We start from the raw sequence: 24,758 nt of genomic DNA, 5'->3' as shown, positions 1-24,758 counted from the left end.
ATTATTAGGAACATCTGCATATTATTAAAAGAGCAAATGTATGGGCAATTTGATATTTCCATTTCTAAGCAATATGAAAAATGCCTACTATAGTTTCGCCATATAATTAACTTCTCTTCTTACAAGAGATGCATTAACAGAACTTATTTTGTGGTCTTTATTTAATTGCGTTTAGGTCTTTATTTAATTGCATTGTCCTGCTTTTTAAGTCAAAAATTTTTTTATTTCCAATTCGATGTATATTAATCATAGTCCAAATATTACAGTCGGAAAATTTTCTATTTGTCATAGTCCTCTAAGAGTAATTATCAAAATATACTCAAAATATTTTGCATAGTATTATAAATATTGCTTGAAATAAACCTCATAACACATTGCTGGAAACATCAACATACTTATGTGAAATTGGACCTTATTATTAAAAAAAAAAAAATTTTTTTTTGCAATAAAATAGGAAAACAGATTTTACAAAATAGATATAGAAAGTGGAGAAAAATAAAATACCGAGAAATATTTTCCTTTTGCAAAAATATCTGGAATTCTTCATGCAATATGTTAAACAAAAAGAAAACCCTTTTCATCACCAAACTCAGATAACCTTTGTATTTTTTCATATACCATCAAAACTACATTAAAACGCAAATATTAGATTTATTAAAACTGTTACTCTCGTTGAATTTATTAATACATTACGAGTTTCTAATACAAACATTCGTACAAACTATTAATTATTAAAAATTCTTCAAAAGTTTTAAGATAAAGCAAGTAAAATTAATTAACATTCACTTCAAGAATTCAGAAAGGAATTTGTGATAACCTGCCCCAACTATTTTATATTTGAAATATTAAAACGCCAGTCATTAATATTCATAAGAGGTTTGAAATCCAGTTTTCTGACTTTCCTTTGCAAATTTATTCCAAAAAATTCAAATTCCTACAACTAAAATTGGATTTCTTAAAAAATAATATGGAAAGAACTACTTTCATTTGTAAGGTTGTTGGTATTATAAATTAAAGTGACAACCTTAATAACCCTAGTACAGAATATAAAAAAGTTAAAAAAAGGATAAGGAAGCAAAATTTGCATATTTCTGTAAAAAAATCTATAATTCAAAAATATGTCAAATATGAAAGAAAAAATTTTATATTTTTTATTTTACACTTTGAAAATTTAAAAAATTTGGAAATTTTCGCGAAAGAAGTAAAAGTTTTTATGTTTTAAATCTTAACAAGTACGTCTGTTTTAAATCTGTTCCAACAGAATAATTCCACAAAACATGAAATCTTAGCCGGAAAATTGTGGAAAAAATACGAAAAACTCTTGTTATATACGGATGATGATTACAAAACGAACCCCTATTCTTGAATTAAAACAAGTGTCCTCATTTTTTTATTACCTAATTTACAGCCAAAACATTTATAAAAACATAAATGGTTACATCCTCTTGATAACTTATCACATTGGTTTTTTAAAATTGGCAAATTCAAACATAAATTTTTTGCCATTCTATCCGCATTTCCTTATTGTTATACAAGCAAAAATTTGAAAAAATACGAATTTCTTGAAATCCTATATTATATAGCCGCTTAAAAATAAATGAGAAAAATTTAAATTATTCCGGTTTAACAAAGATTTTTAAAAACGCATTTGTGTGTGTATATATATGTACGTATACATAAAATTTAACATCGAAACGTAAAACCCATAAATTATTCGCGTAGACATTACAAAAAAGTAAAAAAAAGAGCTTAAAGAAATGCAAATCTTTTGAGCAAAGGAAAAAGATTTTTACAATAAAGCAACACAAAAAATGAATTCCTTTGAGATAACAACCTATTAAAATATTATCCTTAAAGGAAAGATATAATATAAATATAGAGAAAATACAATTGAATACAATTAGGCACTAATGTATACACGTAAGTATACACGAAACAATAAAAATTACAAAAACCTGAATAATTTTCCTTTTCTTAAAACACGGATCACGGTCGCCTAAATGGAAATTATTCTATATAACAAAAAAGAACTACGTAGATACTAAATAGTTACTACTCGTTGTAAGCGATTTTAAGCCAAAAAAAAATCTAAATAAATTTAGTACAAAATGATTTCTTGTGCATTTAAAAAATCACAAACTTTACTAAAATATTAGCAAAATATTAAATTTCGCTTCACATATTTTTTAACTCCATCGTCATGAGCATAACAAAATCTTCAAAAATTTTTCAAATTACTTGAACCTTACACTCATAATTTCTAACCTATAAAAATAGAAAAAATTATAGAATATTTTCTCTTTTCCCTATATATGTACATATGTAATTTCAATTTTTAACCCCAAGCTCTTTTGCTAGTTGAATAAGCAACTGTTGAATTATCTTCATCAGGTTCATCAATAACTGCTGCATTAGCACCTCTTAATAAATTTTCCAATTCATATATTTGCATATTTAAACCTTGTGCTTCATCCTGTTGTACAACATTATCCTGATTATTTTGTTGTAATTGTTCACGTTGTTGTTGATTATTTTGTTCCTGTTGCTGTCGTTGATATTCAATATCATTACCAAAACTGTTACTATCGTAATGATTATTATTATTATTATTACTACTATCGTTATTAATTTCTCCAAATCTATTTTGTTCTATTACATTATTATCATTATTAAATGTTTCATCAGCACCACCGGAAATACCATTTCCAATTAAATTATTTTCTATTCCATGATAACCAACATTATTACGTTCACGTCCATGATTATTAAAATAGATTTCTTGTAAATGTTCTTGTTGTATTAACTGTTGTTGTTGATGGTGATGGTGTTGCTGTTGAAAATTCCTTCTATTTTGTTGTTGTTGTTGTGCCTGAAAATGTTGTTGTTGGCATAAATTATTAGCATAATAATGATTATAATATGGATTTTGTTGTCCAACAGAAACTAGCTAGGCGGTCACATAATATTCACGTTCAGCACGACGTTTTTCATATTTTTCTCTTGCTATATAACATAATGCTATAACAATTAATATAGCTATTGTTATACCCATTCCAATGCTAACCCACATAATTTCTTCATTAATACCAACATATGAACGTCCTGAAATTATAAATAAAAAAATATTAATGCAAATTACTTCTGATAAAAGGATCAACTAAAATTTATCTATATTGTATAATTTTATTGATATTCTTAAAACAATAAATATTTAAGGAACTGATAAATATTACCATCATAATAATTTTGTGAATATCCAGCTTTTCCAGCAACGCGACCAGCAGGCATGTTGACACTTAATTTATTTTCCTCTTTGTTTGGAAGTGAATAATAAAATTAGTTTTATTTTTTCAACTTTTTCCCAGTTGTTCTAACTACTCCAAAAGTTTTTATCTCTACTAGAAACTGCTCACACAAAAAATTTATGATCCAATTCAGGTTTTTTTATTTTACTCTGGTGGATATTGTAAGATAATCGATTTCATTTTTATATGGTTTTATCTGGAACAGGACAAAAGAAAAAATTATATTAAATTTTATGTAAAAATTTTCAAATATTATTTGCAGTTCAATAACAAATTAACCACTTATATAGATTTCTATATTTGCCGCAAGAACCTTATATACTATGTGTGTGAAATTTATATAAAAGTAAAATCTAGAATATTCGCCAAAATCATTAAAACCTACATAATTATAATATGTTGGACGAAATCCAATAATTATGTAGGAAAATTTAAGCATTTCGCTACCGTAATTTATAAAATATCCTTGTAATTAATCACTTTTATTTTATATTAATTGAAATATTTTTTAGTAATTTTCAATTTATTTCAATTCATTAAATTTTACAATTTTATTATGATGACAGTAATGATGACACAAACATTTTTGTCGCACTGTTACAATATTTTCAATTGTAATAAATTTGAGGTGAGACATTGTAACTGATTTGATTTTAATTGTAACAAATTTGAGGTGAGACATTAAAGTAAAGTCTAGAACTATATAGAATTTAATGTTTCCTTAAGTTACTTTAGAAACAGAAAGCATTCAATCTTTAAATGGGAATAATTCTGCTGTAGTATCATTATAACATTACTATTGCACATCACTTTTTTGTATCGGATTCATTGTAGCAGTTCCACCTTTAACACTGCAGATATTTCATCGTTATTGTATTATTTCTCTTTAGCTCTTGTTGATAAGTTATTATTTTAATATTATTATTTAAAAAACAACATATATAGTTTCACTAGTACTAGTAGTCTAGTAAAAACTGAAGAGCAAAATATGAAAAATGTTAAATGTGGGCGAAAGCTTTAGAATTTAAAAATATCGTAAAATTCTTAAAATAGAATTTTTCAACATATTTTCTTTAATTCCTCCTACAATTTATTTTTAATCTAAAACAAAAGAGATAGCGAATTTTTATTGTTCAAAATTCTTTTGCTTCATAAACTTGAAATAAAAAGAGGAAAATTAAAATATTATGAAAAGTTTATTTACCCTTTTCAATGTGAAAATTAATGATTTTCTTTATTAATTAATGCTTCTAAAATTTCTTCAACCCTTTTTGATAGACATTAATTGCTATTTAAAATTAATTTCTAAATATTTAAGTATGAAAATGAGGTTTTTGCAATAATGAAGAAAAAAAACATTGAAGAAGCATTTTTCAATATCAAAATTACTACACGAAGTAATAACTTAGATGTATATGACCCGCAAAATTTCTCTGATTCATGCATAAAATAAAAATTATATAACCGACTTCGCTCCATAAACTTGCTATATTATCACAAAAAATCTGATACGTTAGTAAAGAGTAATGAATGAATAACAGCTAAACAAAAAATATTTCGTAAACTCTGATAAACTAAAGAACTAGAAGGGAAATTTCATGAGCTTTGAAATGAGTTTCTCAAATTTATCCTGCCTTTCATATTTCCTGAGTTTTGTATTAAAAGCAAAAATTTTAGACTTGTCATATACAATTCAATTACAGCCAATTACAGCGGAACCATTACGAAAAGGGCGAATATTGGAAAAAATTTTGTAATATTTTGACACTCATATAGACTCCCATCTGAAATTTTACAAACAAAGCATAATAGTAAAATTTTCTATAAGACAACTTGAAATATATTGAATGAATATTAAATTTTGCATAATAATTTAGTATTTGCATGAATTCCGGATTTATGAATAACGAGACAATAAAATACAAGACGAAAATAGTTTGCTATCTTTTATAATGTTCTGGAGTTTCCATGCAAGCTGTTACTGTAACTCCAATTGTGAACTATTTAAAGGCGAGGAGTTGTTAACAGAATATTTAAACAATCACAATTAATTGGACAACAACAAATATTTTAAATTAAATAATATCTACGCATTTTAATTTAAAATATACTTAAATTTAAATTTTTCTTTAAAAGATTTTGTAAATTAACCTTGTAAATATGAATAGATGCTTATGTAAAGCAGTATGATTTTTCACAAATTAATTAATTATATTTTGAAAATCAATAACGTAGTTGTTTTCCAATATTTTTAATTGTCCAGGCTATTTTACCATCCAGGTTTGCGCATTTGCTTAAATAATTTTCTTCATAATAATTATTCGGCGAAAACTCGGTTAAGAACAATTTTCAAAAAAAGTAAAAATTCCCTTGTTATGTCATAAAAAACAGAAAATTTCCATAATAATTACGAAAGGATAAATTTATTGAATTTTAGAAAAAATAATAAATTTGCACGCTTTTAAATGCTAAATTAATTTTTATTCATATTGGAAGTTGGCCAGCAATTTGTAAAAATTTATGCACGAAAAAGAATCTGCGAAAAAATTTAATTAAATAAATTTGTATGAGTATATTTATTTCAAGTACTGTAAGTATAATTTAATTTATTGAAAAAAATTTATTAAATTTTTAAATGTTAAAATTTATTTAACTTTTTTGCACATGACGAACTTAATAAGTTACCACATCTCTTATTTCTGAACTAATTGATTTTAACTAATATCAAAATTTAAAGTAGAATTTTTGCAACTTGTATTTTTTGGGAAGGGAAGTTATAAGATAAAAAACTTGGGCAAGTAGAAATTATATAAAAATTTGAAAGAAACGGGCAATTTTTGATATTCTAAACGATAATATACAACATTGTACTCATTACTTATCACCTTAAGTAGCTGATCAATACCTTTTTAAAGGCGTAAACTGACAGACTTCAACTTTCAAAATGTTACGGAAGAAAAATATAGAAATAACATAGAATTTGCTTATGAACTTAAAATAAATAAACTTTAAAGAATCGACAATAGTTCCCCCTTAATGTCGCGTAATTTGCCAAAATTTACATAAATAAGTGACTTGGTACAGTTCTACATTGCGAAATATAACATTAGCAAACTATGGTATAAATTTGCCCACATTTCTCATGCTTGTACGAGTATGTACCGTTATAGGCATTTTAACTTTATTTCAAAAAATCAGTATAAAAGCTTGCTATCTTAAAAATCAATTGTCCCAAAATATAAAATCATTTTCATTAAAATTATTCAATTTTTATAAAACAGTGGAATCTCTACATTTAAACTATCCATATTCCAAATATTTAAATATTCACATTGTTAAATATGTTTGTGTTCGTATTTCCCATATATAAATTTGTTTTTTAAATTTTTAAAAATTTCTAGACCACAATATCCTTATATTCTTTGCCAAGATCTCCTAAAGCAACCAAAACTTTAACTGTTTCATAACACATTAAAATTTTATTTTCATTTCACGTTTTTTACTTTAAAAACTTTCCTTGCCTGTTTTAGTCTCATATTAAGGATTCTATATAGTTGCCAACTAACCAACATTAAATTTTTCCTTTGATAATAATAAAACTTTCAAATGCAGGAAAACATCTAAAATAATACAAAAACAAGAAAAATTTTTTTTGTTTTTTTTTCAGTTACAAAGAAAAATATTCGTAAATTTAATTTTGTTTTTAAAAATTCTTCTTCTCTATTTAAAAAACGAAGATAATAGGAAAAAATTTTTAAAACGACGAGACCTTTTGTGACCTCGTAACGGTATACAAACCATTTATTCACATGCGACATAAAATTATACTGAGTTTATGGTGTTGGAAATTAGATTGTGATGACACCATATAACTCAATGTAGAAGCGTAATATTACAATATATACTTACTATGAGTGATTTTAGGAAAATTCATCTCACTCATGAATCTCAGTTTTTTAAAGCTAAAAAGGCTGAAAATAATATAAAAAAATCGTAAATTATTAATAAATAAATTGTATATTTTTTCTGCTACGTTAACATTATAAAATTACACAATTTACTAGTGAATTATCTACTTAATTATACTTTTCTCATTTAAAATGCAAAATCATATCAAGCTACTAATCTGACCTGCGTAATTTTGTTGAACGTTACGAGTGAATGATCAGTTAATAATCAATAGTTAAAGCAGTAAAACTCTACATTCCATATCATTAAACTAAGCGATATTTTGCTTGACAGAGCACTCATCATAAGAACATTACATTTTGTAGTTTTCAATAAGCATTAAAAACGAAATGATACGTTCATAACAAAATTTCTCATAACGACCACAATAACAATAAAATGCAAATATATTCGTCCTTTTTGCCGCGTTTCATAACTACATACTCACTTCATTATCGGGCAAACAAATTGGTAAAATTAAATTCGTAATAAATTTTTCACATAGTGTACATATACATACTTATATGTGTGTCACTATAATAACAATACGTTTGTATGTGTGTATAAAAGAAGAATGTAACTTATGTGTGTGTCGCAATTTAGCGGCGTCTAAGAGACATTTTCATTTAATAAAAAAAAACACTTATTTTATTTGATGCAAAAAAAATCTGATGTGGTCAGCACATAACCGACCGCATTGTATATTGTCTAGTTAAGTGAAAGGGTTACAGAATATTATAACAATGTCTTTTAAATACTTCCTTTAAATTTTTAGGACATTAGTAAGCTTATAGTTAACATACCTAGAAAAATGTAAATTTTGCTCTTAGCAGAATTTCGCTTTGTGCTACCCGAATTCCCTGAAATGCTCGCCAGTTAGTTTCGGTAACAACCAGAAGTCAAATATCAAATTTCAAGAAATTCCATCAATTCGTAGATATGGTGAAAAATGTAAAATCGGCCCGCAAATCAGTTTTCGAGCCCTGACCTTTCCAAAAAATTTATATGTTCATTGTTTCAATACGAGGAATTTAAATATTAAATTTCAATGAAATCAGTTGATTATTTCTCTTTATATACCCAAAAATGTATATTTGGCCCGCAGTAAACGTCCAGTTGCTGATGCCTGAATTGTTCCAAAAGTTAGGAATTTTCGCGGACGGTCGAGCAAAGCTCAAATATGTAATTTGTAGTAAATCGGTTGAATATTTTCTTCAAAATGTTCAAAAATGTAAAACAGGCCCGCTAAAAAATGCAGTTCCCGAGGCCTGATATATACCAAAAGTTAATCAATCCGTGCCATGGTGGAAATAAACTTACATATAAAATTTCATCAAAATCGGTTTAGCCGAAATTGAGATACACGCGTGCACACACAGACCTACAGACCGACAGGTTGCTAAAAATAGTTTATTTACACTTCCCTACTATGGAGAAGTGCGTTCCCACCGAAAACTCGATATGCAAAATTTGTTGCCATCATATAACCTACCTATTGTTTACACAATACGGTCGGTAAAAATGATATTAAATAGAGTTGATTTGATTAATTCTGCAACGATATGAACGTTAAAATAAAATAAAACTAAAGTCGAAATGTTGTAATTATTGTCTGTCATAATTTTCGAAATCATCCGTCATTCATGATAAAAAATTAAAAGATTCGAATGATTTAGGGCAATTTATTTTATAAGAACTTCGATAGTTTGATATCGTTACAAATTTCGTTATAAGTTCTTAGTAAAATGTAGCAAAAATAGAACTCAAATTCTGTAGGAGTTTACATTCTGTAGGACTGTCACATTTATAATAAAATTTTTACTAAAGGTAGTTTTCACACTTTTACTTCTTTTTTTGCATTTATTATGCAATATTTCCTTTTATAACTTATAAATAAAATGTGCACGTGAAAATATTTCATCAATTCTTTTCAATTTTCCTGGAAACATTGTACATATTAATTAATTTTTCGCAATTACCCCATATTATAGTCGTGTAAAACGGAATGTACTCACTTTATAGCCTGATTAAAAAAAAATTACATAATTAATACAATTTTACCTCGGTGTTTAAGACTAAATTGCAAAATATTAAACTGAATGTTGTTCATATTTTATATAATTATGCTTTTTTATTCACATTCAATTTTCCCTATAGAAAATATAATACGTACTTTGTTGGCTAGACTTTACCAATAAAAAATTCCATTATTTATAAACGAATCAATCGAAATATTGAATTTATGTGAATTAATTCGCCCACAATCAATTTTAATTTTAAAGAAAAATTTAAAAAAAGACTAAAAATATTTAATTATAATTTAAAATTACCCTAAATATAAAACTCAACGGAAATTATTGGAACCATTGATTTTTTATTAATATTTTATAATTTTTTTTTTGTAAAAATTAATAAAAAATACTCAAAAAAAAATCAAACTTTTTTTAGTAATAATAAGGATTGTACCATACAATTTGGTGTAAATTCATACGGCACTCTACACAATATGGTGAAAAAGTAGAACATTGTTGTAGTTAAGAAATTTCATCCATTGTTCGTTTAAACAAAAGATGCTTGATTAAAAAGGAAAAATTTGAAAATTGATTCTCTATTTAAGAAAAAAGGTAACATAAGTAGATTATGTAAGAGAAAAACCTGAGTTCTGAATAAATTAATGTAATTATTCCTTTGAGAGAAGCACTTTTTTTAAGAAATAAATTTAATTAGCTCTCTTTTGTGAAGAAATCTAAAAAATTACTGCTTTAGATATGAAATTAATGAAGCTCATTTTTTTTATTTTTCTTCTTAAAATTAATTTCGTTACGAATCGTAACACTTTCATACTGAGAAGCTGTAATTGAAAATATTTGCTTTCATATGGAATTTATAAAGGATAAGAAAATTAATAATTAGCACAAAAAATTTACAAAAAATATTAGATTATGTAAACATCATACTTTAAATATTCTTTTCAGAACTTTAACGAAACTGAATATTCCATTTATAACTTATGAAGGTGAAAATATTCAACGTTTATCAATTACTTTACAATAGAGTTTACCTTATATAAAAGCTAATCCTGTGTAATTCTTTCGTCGGCCAAATGCTTTAAATGTTAAACTTCCTCATTTGTGTTTTTATTGATTTAAAAATGTATTAGAAGGAGGCAGTTTTTAGGAAAAATAAGATAGAAATTGAGAATCAATAGCTTTTACTTTTTATTACAAACAAAAGAAGAGCCCCAAGACATTATTGAGCAATGTAATTTTTAGATTCTGGAAACCAAATTAAAGACTAGAATTAAAGAGTATAAAAATTATTCCTTTTGTATTAGATTTCATAACGTTAAAAAGCTTTAAATACCAAATTTTCAATTCGTATCCTTGAATATTTTACGAGATAATTTAGCAATTCACAAAACTAAATAATTCAAGTCGAATTCATTAAAAATTCTGCACAGCATTTGTTCATCGTGCCTGTTGCCTTCTTTGAAATTATATCATAACGAAAAATGAGTTATCATTACTGCTTACAGTCTATGCCACTACTCTATATTTTATACTTATATATGAAATATCACTATACAATCATATGATAGAGACATCCAACATATGTAGTTCGTATAACTAAATCTAAAATAAATTGATAGTCGTTAACAATATTTATAAGCAATATTTGTGGTTTATATCATACAACGTAATGTTATATACACACTTATAAAGACGTTGTACAGCATATGTACTTTCCAAATAAGAATAAAATCGATTAAGTGTGTCTATAGCACAAAGAGCTGCTGTGATGATTATTTGTTAAAGATGGTGCGTATAGCTATTAAAATATAATGTTTAACATGATTATTATTACACCAAAAGAGACTTAAAATCTCATTTACCCGTAATTCTATGTTGATACAAAATTTCATAATTTCTCAAATGACAAAAGAAAAAACTCAAATAAAAACACATGTAGTTATTCCAACACACATATGAGGCAGGAGATTTTCTAAATCACCTACTTGATTTTATTTTTAGAGTATTGTATTACATTAAAGATATGACTTCAATTAATGATATTTGAGTAATAATATTAGAGTGAATGAGATGAAATTTTAGATTCAACAATTAATTTTGAGAGCTCTATAATAATAGCAATTAAGAAATTAGAAAGAAAGAGCAAGTGGCACTCAGTTAAACACAAAAAAATTTATAATGACTTTGATATTAAAGAAAACATGTAAAATTTTGACAACGAAATATTCAAAAATATTTTTTTTTCAAAATGTAAATTATCTCCTTGATTTACAAACCCTTCTGTTCATAAATATTTTATCTTTTAAGAAATCAATTTGTAGGACAATGCGAACAAAATGCTGGACTTTCAACATTTTTACCAAGATTGGGGATTTATTTCTTCTATACCGTGTAGGCAGTTTAAAAATTAACTTAGTAGACAAGTAAGTAGCCGTGGAATTAAATAAGTAATATAATATTGAAATGCAAAACCGCAGTTAGACAACAGAATCCGATACAGTTAAAGCAAGTTATTTGCAAAAGTAATTGTACTTGTTCTTTAGAATAGAACTTTTCACTTAAATTAAAATAATCTTAATTAACCAAAACTTAAAAGATAATATCGAAAATATTTTGTTTTATGGGAGATGATTTACAGAAAATTATAGCATAATTTAAAATCTTTTGGGTACACCTTGAAACTTCAAATTTGATTAATTGGCAGCATATTAAAATTAAATTAAATACAGGTCTCAAAAATTTAGTTGTTGAACTAACGATGCAACTACTTTAAAATTAAAGATTTATTCCTAATGCATATCCCGACATCCACTAATTATTAAAATTTTACAATATTACCGCGCAATCATTAGGAAATGTACAAATATTTTTTAGCTATTAAGTGAAAAAGATCACATTTGTCGTTGTCTTTCATAAATTTACAATTATTTTACACTATAATTTAGCCGCATTTCACAACAAAATATTGAATACAGTTTTCGGAAATATATTAAAAAAAAATATGAAATCATAAAATATCCTAAAATAACTACAATTTGGCTCTCATACATTCGCCACACACCAAACCAATTTATTTCTTTGTAATAATTACATTGTATGTCATAAAAATGTTATGGATGATCGAATCATAAAAATAATGGATTTATACATCAAAACTTTCCAGTTTTTTATATTTATTATTACTCATTATATATATATATATACGGTAATAATACTCGCCGTTATATTGAACTATCACCATAGATCATGCCGAGCCTCATTTATTTTACATTTTTAGGAAAAAATTTGAACACAAAAACCAAAAACAAAAAAAAATAACAAAATACTGAAAACAAAAAAAAATACATCTAGTCGATATCGAGCTTTTATTCGACCCAATATTTTAAAACTAAAAATTTTTTTTGTAAAATTTTTCTCTATACCTAATATTGTTATTACACAAAAATATACAAAGAGTTAAAGTGTGTTTAATAAAGTTGGGTCAAACCAATGGTTTGTATTGTAGCACTTTTCCCTTCAGCAAGTGAAAATTCTGCTTTTAAATACAGTCTATGTATACCTATCACACATTCTAAAAATTATTTTCATTCATATACAAAACTCTTTCTAGGATTGCATATATTTAGGATGATACATATATGCAGTCTTTGAAATAAAGCAAAAATTAATATAAAGAGGGGTTAACATAATGCTCGATTTTAAGGTTTAATTATGTGAGTTAAGAAAAATAATTATATTTTTTAATGTCATGGAATTTGCCGTTAGCTTTTTGTGTTTATAGAAATTTGAAAAAGCTTGTGGTTTCGGAAATATAAGGTGTCAAAAATTCAAATTTTACAAATTTCAAGAGGCAATAACTTGAGAGGGGAAGGAGATAGAAAAAAATTTTCTTCTTACGAAATGAACTATTTGTTAATGTCTAAAAGCCCATAAAATTTCAAGCTTCTACATGCTGGGGTCTAGAAAATAAACGACATCAAAAATTTGGAAAAAACGGACTTTAGATAACGGTAAATTTGAGCGGTCATTGTGTTTTTCTAAAGTTAACCTTAAGTATACCCCGCTAGGGGAAGCAAGCCACTGCCTTTCTGCGTTTGCAAAATTTGAAAAATCCTTATGGTTTCATTGCACTAAATAGTTAAAGAATGGCATTTTTAGGGTTTCGGGGGGGTATAACTTCTAAAGGGGGGGAGATAGATAAAAATTTTGTTCTACGAAAATAAGTTTCTAGTAAAAATCTATGTACGTGCAAAATTTCAGCTTTCTATCTTCAAGGGTGTAGAAGTTTTGTAAACAGACACACGGACAGACGGACGGACGGACGGTCGGACGGACGGACGGACGGACGGACGGACGGACAGAGTGAAACTAATAAGCACTTTTTTTCAAAATTTTTTTGGAAAAGTGCTAAAAATTACACAAGCATAAAGGATAAAAATAAAATAAAAATATAAAAAATAGAAAGAAAAATCCGATGCGGTCAGCACAAAACCGACAACGTGAATTATTTAAAAATTTCAATAAATTTTTTTAAATTTTTTAGATTCAGAGAAAAGCTTGCACAAATTCGTGGCATGTCTCTGGTACATTTATTCCAAATTTTAAGAAAATCGGTAGCCTTTCAGAAATGAATTCTGTAATATTCTTCAGGAAATAAAAACTTGTATCTTAGTAGAAGTAAATTTTCTAGAAATTAAAACTGAAATGTTAAATTCCAAAAAATTTCTTTCATTTCCGAGCCGCGTTTATTTTTATTTTATTTTTATTTTTATTTATTTACACCAAACAAGGTGCTAACATAATTTATATTAATTTACAAAAAAGAAACTTATTACATACAAAATACAAAAAAAATTGCTTATGCTTAATACACGAAACAAGAAAAAAAAAATATTACTAATATTTAACCTACAAACAATAAATACATAACTGCTGATGCAGCAAAATTAGAAATTTTAAGTATAACAAACAAAAGTGAATCAAAAGAAAAAACACAAATTATAACAAAGTACAATATAGTGTAATATGATATTATAAAAATTTACTAAAAAAAAGAAAAAATATTTCCGAAATCCGAAATAAATTCAATGTTTCGAATGTGTTGTTTATCCGAAATAAATTCAATGTTTTAAAAATAAGGGTTGCGGTAACAAATTTCTAAAAAATTCAATAGTTTATTAATTCGACTCCAAATAAGAACCAAGTTCCTGAATTTCGCCTAGAAGGCTACATGGTTTGTTCTGTAGTAAAAAAAAATAATATAGTTGTCTTGAACAAAGTAATCATAGAAATAGTCTGACTACTATAGTCTTACATATCACAAAAATTAATTAATTCATCAAATATCCACATCAAAATCAGATATAAATTTTCCTCAAAATATATTCGGCTGAAATTCAGGTACATATCCCGTTTTACCCGCGAAGACATATCGACATATTGGTAAAAATAATTCATTTAACATTCTCAATCATTTCATTATGAAAATGAAAATTCATATGATCACAATATCTCTCTTCTTATAAGCAATGCCCACGGTAATAAAAAAAATAAAATGAGGAAAAAAATATTGAACAGTTTTGAAAATTAATGCTCCGAAAAACGAAAATTGAGAATCCCAATTTTGTGTTTACCAATTTCGTCATTATATTTACCGCACAAGGACACTTTCATATTTTCATTTCAACCCTGTTCATATTATTATATGTATATGATAGTTTATATGTATAAACAAAATTTGATGGTTGAAATTTATTTTTTTTCATAACAGCTAATTAAAATATTATTTTAGCAAGTTTTTCATATTTTTTTCCTTTTTTATTTTTTTTATATAATGTTTTATTAAATATCGCATGAAATAATGATAAATTTAATTTATTTGTGTTTATTTAATAAATCAAATTTATTAAATATTAATACCACATAAATTAAACATAACCATTACCAAAATAAACAAGGTTCAAATAATATGATAACTATGACAATAGGTTACAGCGTCGGAAAACTTTATATGTTAAAAGTTAAAAGAAGCACAAAAAAATTATGGAAAACGAAAGTAGATGGATTATAATGAAAAATATTGCCTTAGTTGGAGTCAATTGTAATTGAGTTGTAATTAAAATTAAAAAATGTGTAATTTTGCATACTTTATGGGGCTTTAGTTTAAAGTAAAAGTAAATACAAAAATTATGTTCTGTTGAAAATCAGAAATCGTTTTTTTAATTTTATTTAATTTTGTGTCCTTCAATGCATAATAGGGGAGTCATAACAAAACAAAAAATGTGTTTATTTAGTAATTTAACAGGAAGTTCAACTTCCTTAGTTTTCAATGAAACTTCCTTAATTTTTCTTTCTTATTGTTTCATTTCGAGAAATTTCATTTTACAAGCCTTGTAAAATAAACGAAGTAAGGGAGCAAGTTTAATTAAACTACATGCGAAATATAAATGTGTATGTATATACAAAAGTACAAACATCTTTCATGTGAAACATGAAGTCTTTTAATATTAACCATATACAGAACATTTCCTGGAAAAAAGAATTCCACTAAGAATTCGCGTTATTTTTAAATTCTAATCATCATCACATATCCTTATCAGCTTTTTACAATATATCCTTGCAATAATTTAAATTTAAATATAATTAACCCCATTAAAATATTTTCAATATCATAGTAACGAAACGAGATCTCTATATTGATATATTATCGAGTTTAATTGAAGCACTCATGCAACACTTTATTATAAAGTTTTAATTCTAATGTAACAACTAATAATTTTGCATCCACCCATCCATTCAAGCATTACAAACATTTTGGTTAAAATTCTGTACAGTATAAAAGAAATACTAGAACTTCTAATGCAAAATTTAAAGAGTATAACATTTTTCTTCTTTTCTTAATTAACGCAAAAAATAAATGTGAAATTTTACCAATGAGTAAGTGAAATGGAAGAATGAAATCAATTTTTCATTCGTTTATTTCATTTACTCCCCTATTTCCAATCGTTTTAAAAAAAATTGAAAGAATTGAAGAGAATCTAAAATTTAAAAAATCTTGCATTGTCAGTAATAAATTTTGACTAGTGTTTTATTTTCTCTCTGTTTGAAGGAAATATTTTTTTAAATATCGCCATCAAATGTTCTTTTCGGATATTATTTTCGACAAAAAACATATTTCACACTCACTATTATTTAATAGAAAATCCAGCAAAAAAATAAATTTTGTAAATTATTTAAACAAAATTCATAGAATTTCATTAATTTTAAATTCAATCTCTATGGAAGATTATGCGAAGAAGCGGGACTCTTATTTTAAACTTAAAAGCTTTAGATCATTTATATCCAAACTTTTGATTCAAAAAATCTTAAAAATTCATGTGATTTAGTTCACCAAATTCTCTTGGAGAATTAATACAATTCCTCATACAATTATTTTTTTGAAAAAAAGTTAAAAAATTTCGCTTCAGAAAATTTAATTTAACAAGATTGAAAAAAGAAATCAACCCTTTACGTTACGCAAAGTTTATGTTAAAACTAATTTCGTAAAAATTTAACCCGCGCTGCATATAATTCCCTTTAATTGAATAAAACTTAGATATGCAAGACCAAATATTATTAGACTTATTAAACGTAAAATCTTCTTATAAAACAAATTTGTTGTTTCATTCTTTTAACCACAAAAATAAGAAAATCAAGCGGATGTAGAATTACAAGCACTTAAATTTAATCTATAAACATACATTGCAGCAATCCAAAAACATATTGTGAAATTTTATAATTGCAAGAAATACCGTTCTTTCCACAAAATACGGTCGACAGAATATTGGAAAAATTCACAGACAAAATTGCAACAAAAAAAAACAACCACGACAGATGCAATTCCGTAAATAGATAATGAAAATTTTTGTTACATGAAAAATTTTTATGATAAACTACGGATATTCATGAACAACAACGATTTTTAAAAATTAATTATGTTAATCGCGTTGCAAACGAATACTTGGCAGTGTACAAAACAAGTTATATAAAGTATAAGAGTATATGTACAAGCAATTAGTAGTTTCTCGTTTAATGAAAAACTCTAATTGTGCAATTAAAGATAATTTAAAAGTAAAATGCAATCAATTGCAAATTATTTTAAAATTTTCAAAATTTCTGCACATGTACTTTAATTGAAAAATTTTTTGTTAATTATTTTTGGCTTTGAATTTGATATAAGGAGATTGGATAGCTTATTTCACATAATTTGAAAATATAACAGAATTCTAGCAGGTCTTTGAGAATTTGATTTTGATTATTATTTTTTTGACAATTTGCTTAACTGGTTCTTTTAGATTTACTTGGTGCTTCAAATAAAAACTTGTATCAAATGTCGGAGTAAGGCGCTAAAGTATGTGAGAAAAACTACAAAGCAAAACTAAGGCATAGAAAGACAATATAAAAATACTCGTATTACAACTAATTATCATATAATAAGCCTTGGTTGGAACGACAGAAACTTTTACATTGTAATATTAGCTATTGTGTCAATTAAGATAAAAAAATAAAACAAATCTTTTCAAAAAAATAGTGTTCGTCAAACAATTTAAATTAGATTTTAATTTATATTTAGATTCATAGATAAAAATTTGTACAATATTTAAAAATTCTAATTACTTAAACTACTAGGGTCAATTAAAATTTATATACAATTACAAAGTTGTATAATAAATGAACTGCTTGCAAGTATTTTCAAATTCTAAAACCCACAGAATATTTTTAGAATTTCACCAATGAATTCAATTTAATTGACATTGCCCAATAACTTAATTTAAAAAAAAACTTTTAAAACTTTTACATGTGTAATTTAAAAACTTTTATATCTGTACCACAAAATCGGCACAAATTGATTCACACAAAAATATTCACAAATTTAAAATTAAAAACCTTAAGAGAATTGTTTTATATCCTGGTTCAATCAGATATTTTAAATTCTTTAAAATGCATACATAATTTTCACACTTCATATTAAAATTTTATATAGGACTATAGTATAAAATTTTGTAGATGAAATGTTCAAAGATACAGCGATAAATATAAAATTTTAAAAAACGATGGTAGTTTATTCATTTGTTCAGAATAAAAAAAAATTTTTTAAAATTGAAAATTTCAACAATATTTTGCGACAATATTTTTTCCTTCAATAACTTGAACATTAATCTATATGTAGAAATTGCTTTTATTTTACGCGACGCAAATGTTTTAAAGTTCTTACCATACCTAATATTATAAATTATGCTTTATTTTATTTATAGACAAATATTGAATTTTATGATTTTGTAGTAAAATAACATGGATTTGGTTTTACAGAGATCGTCACATTTTATGTTAGCAAAAACATTTACACTTTCATCGCACATAACTTTTTGGATCATATTGTTTGTAATTTACAAGGGCAGTAATAAAAACACAGTGAAGTATTTAATATTTGTAATGTCTCCAATCATAAAACAATTTAATAAATAAACTAACTAAACTAGTTATTTTTTATAATTCAAATAATTCACCATACCAAGTCTCTGAAGAAGTCCAAAAAAATATTCCTAAAATATTTGCCTATTAATTAACTCTATTTATTTTAAACTATTACCGTTCAAAAATTTCGAAGTGTAATTTTTCTGTTCCGCATTTTTTGGACACTGCGAACTCAATGGAATTTTTCTGAAAACTATAGATCTTCACAATAACCAAATTCTTTTCCAATACCGTTCGTAATTCTTAGTAATTCGATTCAATCTTTATGCCAGTTTCATTTTGTTTAAAATATTCCTCTAAAGTTTCTCCTAAATTTATGCCAAGTTATTAATAAATATTTTATTTAATATAGTACTAAATAAAATTATTACAATAATACAACACTTTCATTATTTAAACCCTAAAGCTTACAAAAATACAATATTTAGATTTAAATTGTGAAAGCTTATCTACAATAACCAATCTATTAAATAACCCACATACGAAGATGTGCATCATTACATTGTGACAATCATCACTATTACATTCCCAAATTTTATAGCCATATTTATTCAGTTCACTTCTAAGAAAACTGTCTAATAAACTCATTGCAATAGAATAAATTGAAATTATTTTTAAAAATAACATTACACTTAATCTTACAATGTATAATAGGAAACTAATGCATATTTCCATAACTGAACTCAATTCTCGACACCATAATGAATTTCATACAAAAAATCTTTTTTTTTTAAGAAATCGAAAATTTTACTTTTCTTTTTTCATTTTCAAATGATTATAATCAAAAACTTTTCCATCTTGAGAACTCATTTCATTTCATATTGTCAAATATTTTTTATTGAAGGAAAAAAAAACCTTAACTCAGCAATCGTTTCTCTTCATAATCAAAAGTTACTTTCAAATTTTAATAAAAAAAAAATTTCATTTGCTTGTTATTTCTTTTTTTTTTCTTGTCATTTTATAAGTGTAAAGAAAAATTATTATTTTTTTTTTCGTTTCCATTTTAAATATTTTCATTTCTATAGAATCGATTTGTAGTTTACGCTTAAGTTACTTTTATAATCTTTGTATTATTATTGGTTCCGTGTACAGATATTTTATTTAAAGAGAAAAAATTTGGAAAAAAAAAAATGATTTTTATTGAACATGAACCACGGCAATAATTGAAAAATAATTGTTCAATGCAACGGATTCACCACACGAAGAAAATTCATGGCCATGTGTAAATTAAAAAAGAAAACAATTTTATTGGAGAAAAATAAAACTTTCATTACAATAGGTCTACGTTATAAAGGATTTTAATTACATCTTGATTTCTCTATATTTCAGATATACATATAATTATATCTACAAGTGTACATAATAGGTATGTATATCATAACACATACATATGTACATATAATATAATAGAAGTATGAAATTATTGAAGAAGAAATTTTTAATAGCTTGAAACCTTTGTAAAGAAATTGGTTCTCAATTACGCAAACTATGTAAGTAAAAGTTACATTCTGTACTTTATATAAGTTCGAAACTCAATTACTATTCTGTTTATTTAAAACTATTAAAAATTTATTTAGTACAAAGTATAGCACCAAATAGAAACATTTTGCCACGTAAAATGAACATTGTAAACTTTGAAAACGTGTGATAAAAATTTTTTCAACATTGGCAACACATACTCTCAGTAATTTGAATATCTACTGTTAACAGCAGATTAAAAAAGTTTTCCAGAAATTGAAAATTATTGCTTCTGATTCTTTTTATGCTAAGCTTTCCGAAATCTGTGTGAATGTATTTTAAAACCAATTGCCTGAACAAGTTTAAAACAAGTTTAAAATAAAAACAACACCCTTACAAAATCGCTGTTTTGATTCTATTGTGATGACAACACTTGCCAATAAACTTGTTAACACAACAGATGTACAAAACCAATAAAATTTAACATAGAAATGTTAAAAAAAATTTACCTATACACTTCTGGTTATTTTTGGTTGCTTAATATTTTGAAAAATTTCCACGTTTCAATAAATAATTTTTTTCATATTTGTTTTCATATTATATGGTATTTCATATTATGAGTTATAAGAACTACAGCAATCCACATAATTATTTATTTTGATACAAATAACACAATAAACTAATGTAATAACACTTGTAATAATGTCCAACTAAATTTGTTGTGGTTTTTAAAAAAAATTGTTGTTAAACAAATATTTATTTTAAATCCTTCTGATTTATTTGTAATTATGGCTATAAAAATATGAATTTCATGAAGAATAAATTATCCAATTTAAAAATCAAAACCACGATTATCAAAAAAAGGAATTGTTGAAAAAAAAATTAAAACCACCTTTATTATTTGTTAACGATTTTATTTTTAACAACATCCTTAATCATTTTGATCCTTTGTTAATATAGCGAACACATAAAATTTAATCGTCGCGGTTAGAGAATTCTTTATTCCACCATCACGCTAAATTTAAATGAAAATTACAAGACAGGTATACTTAAAATTGACAACAAAAAAAATTTATTTTTCTTTTTTATTTTTGTTCAGGTCAGCATCCGGTAAGGGTTTTAAGAATTTTATAACCATAAAATATTTATTTACAATATTAAATAAAATTCGTGTTGCTTTAAATAAAAATTGCAATTGAATAACAATTGCTCAACTAATGTTGTATAAAGAATTTGCAATTTATTATAAATTGAGTGTAATTCAATAATATTGAGTGTAGAGGAATAATTTAATAATTATCATAAATTGAGTGTAACCTCCCTTCTTCTCTTCTTCAACAATTTATAGAGCATCTGCAGTTCTAAACCTAAAAGCTACTGCTTCGGAATGTAATAAAAGGCCATTCGGACACGTTGGCTTAAACAAATTATTGAACTTCCTTCAGATTTTGAACCCTTTGACGCATTCCGTAAGAAAATACGTAAATATTTCTTCACCTTAGTTCAGCTCATTTTCGGACGTATATTTTGTGCAAATAATAAACCCATGTTTATTCTCTCCAATTCTAGACTAAAATTGACAATTAATAAACATAAGTCATTAACGCATTCTTCAACTCATATCAGATAGCAGTTAATTTTCCGAAGGCGCATAGTTATCTAATTCAGAAGTCAAATGAAACAAAACGCAGAAAAATCCTTTCATCTTTAACTGCATTTATGTAATTAATTCTTTAATATCCAATTGGAACATATTTGAAGCATAAAAATTTTTATTTTAGGAAATTTAATTTATTAATTTAATTTACATTTGTGTTGCTTTTGCGGTAGAGCAACAGAATATAATTAAAAATCAACGTTTTTCTAAAAATGTTCACTGTGTTAAAACATAGAAATATGCTAGTGAGTTTAAATGCAGACTAATACAAAACCTTCTCTAACTTACAACGTCAATTTTTATATTTATTAAAAACATTAATATTATTACATAAAGTGTGGTTATCTCCAATGGCTAATTGCAACTAGATTTAAAGCACTCAGAAAACACTATACGTTTTAAAACCCAGAGGTCACACGACTTATTTTACTAGCTTCGCTATATTCTAACATTGTAACTATTTTTTTACGTATTAATACGTGAAAGAAATTGGGTACATACAATTTCATATAACACATTTCGTTTGTTCTCACAAAATAGATGACAAACACTACGGCTTTATAATATGTATGCCCATATATGTTTTCAAAAAATTCTATCGCCGGCATAAAATTCTCCTCTTACCCTTGCTTTCATCTCATTATTTGTTTTTACTCCCATTAACCTCAAGGATAAAACAAATATCGATTTTTAATGTCAATACTTTTATTTGTTTTTTTTGCTTTTACCTGAATAATAAACTTTTTTCCTGTGCTAAAAAAAACATTTTTAAAATAGTTTACACTTTATTTTAATTTACATACTTTATTTCATCTACAACATTATCAGTCTGCTCAATGACCATGTACAGAGACGGAAAACAAATAAAAACTGCCACAATTAGTAAATTCAACACCCATGCATTTTATACATTTGATAGAGTTTAAGTAATTTAAACTCATTCAATTGCGTTAAAATCACTAGACAAGAAGGTCAACGATCTACAAATTTAGAATAAAAATATCAGTTATTGTACAACATCATTATTGGTCCTATTTTATGGCGTATTTCATGTAAAATTTTAAATTGGTAACCTATGTAAAAAAAATACTTAAACGAGTCAATATACCAAAATTAAAATTGCCGATATCCAAATATAATATTAAAAAATTTCAGCGATTTCCAAAAACTACATAAAATATTTGCCCCAAAATAATTATTGGAAAATTTGAATTGCTATTGCGACTTTATATTCTAAAAATAAAGTGTTTCGAAAAATTTTAATCATCAATCAATATTGATCCTTTTTTGTATTTTACTTTTGATTACTTCTATTAATCATACACATTCAAATACATATAAAGTGTAGAAAACAGGACATGAATTTCCTTTTACATTCTTAAATTACTATTCAAATACAATAGACTATAAAATCACAATATTGCATTTTGTTATTCAATTCAATTCACTTTAAAGTTTAGATAAAATTAGAGAAGAATATGGACCTTCAAATAATAACTTTGTGTGTGTATATATATTTATATATACATTGTGCATATATATCGATTCGAATTTCAATAGAATCCTTAAAATGTGACTTACAAATTCAATTTTTAAAAGAAAATAATAAAAAAAATCTGATGTAGCCAGCACATAACCGACCTAAATGATTGTACAAAATCGCGAAAATATTCTTTATGCAACTATATAAAATTTTTTTTCATCTTTGAAAGTGCAAATCCAAACAGAACTTAATCTTTGAAATTTCAAATAATTCTGTTAATTATTTCCTTAGATCTGGCCAAAAATATAAAATACACTTCTATCGAGTGTGTATAGCTCCCGCGAAAAAAAAAAGTTGATTAATCTTCTACAGCTCCATGGTAGTTTTAGGCATTTATTTTAGGCAACATAACGTTGACAATATTGTTATAACTATGTTTCAATATAATATTGTTATGTTTCTCTAACACTGGGAAAAACAGTTCCGCTAAAAATTCAACATGTGAAATTTGGTGCGATCACAATACCTCGCATGTTGTACACATATCTGTTGATAAAAGAAGAAATTAATTTCAACCCTATATTCTTTCTTTTATTATTATACAAGCATATTTACAGAATTGTATATATAGAACAATACTTGACTCTATATAGAAAAATTTTTCGGAAAATAATGTTTACCTTTTCCAAAGATAAATAAAAAACTTTAAATTTTATTCAAGAGAGCAGATTATTTTCTATAAAAAGAAAAATGAAAAATTTAAAGAATAAAAGTTCTATTTTCACATGGCACTGTTAGTGGCTACACTTGAAAGTTGATAATTTAAAATTTCTTTTAAATTAAATAATTATAAAATAATTGTCGGTCTTTCCGACAATCATTATAATTAATGTAATCAGCAACGTCCTTTGAAGTACTCATAGTATAAATATTTTCAGTAAATTTGAATACATTTAAATTTAAATAAATTAGTGTGATGTTTAGGTACACTGTAAATAGGCAATTTGTATCTTTCATCGCAATATTAATGAAACGATAATTAAAAATTCTTTCTATTTCGTACCTCGAACTTCTGTGAATTTTAGAATATTCCAAACCATTTTAAGGACTAGGTATTTTCCAAGCATTTTGAAACCTGTAGCATTTCCCGGATCGACAATACGATTGCAAAATGTGCATTCTAAAATTCTTAAGACGACAACGGGTTTATTCGAATTAAGCAGGATTCCTGCCGAAACGGTTAAAGAATTTTTTGTTCAAAAGGTTTTTTTAAAAAGTGCCATTTTAATTTTAACAATTATTTTACAATGATAAATAAAATGAAATACATCTACAAATTTGAACCTACAAATTGCATTCGCAAA

General features: G+C 25.5%; 1 protein-coding gene across 2 annotated transcripts in view; it reads right to left on the bottom strand.

The window, feature by feature from the left end:
* Nucleotides 1–1,411: 1,411 nt before the first annotated feature.
* Nucleotides 1,412–24,758, bottom strand: part of LOC129618738 (uncharacterized) — an 85,792-nt gene continuing 62,445 nt past the window's right edge. For both annotated transcript variants that reach the window (XM_055533700.1, XM_055533699.1), the window contains exons 2-3: nucleotides 3,234–3,501; nucleotides 1,412–3,102 (exon numbers count right to left, since the gene is read on the bottom strand). In XM_055533700.1, coding sequence (XP_055389675.1) covers nucleotides 2,948–3,102; nucleotides 3,234–3,288 — 210 coding nt within the window. In that variant the 5' untranslated portion in view covers nucleotides 3,289–3,501 and the 3' untranslated portion in view covers nucleotides 1,412–2,947. The remainder of the gene's footprint in view (nucleotides 3,103–3,233; nucleotides 3,502–24,758) is intronic.

The sequence above is a fragment of the Condylostylus longicornis genome, unplaced genomic scaffold (genome assembly GCF_029603195.1).
Source record: "Condylostylus longicornis isolate FDR11 unplaced genomic scaffold, ASM2960319v2 ptg000010l, whole genome shotgun sequence".
NCBI lineage: Eukaryota > Metazoa > Arthropoda > Insecta > Diptera > Dolichopodidae > Condylostylus > Condylostylus longicornis.
The sequence above is the reverse complement of the archived record's forward strand: the minus strand, read 5'-3'. Positions and strand labels throughout refer to the sequence as shown.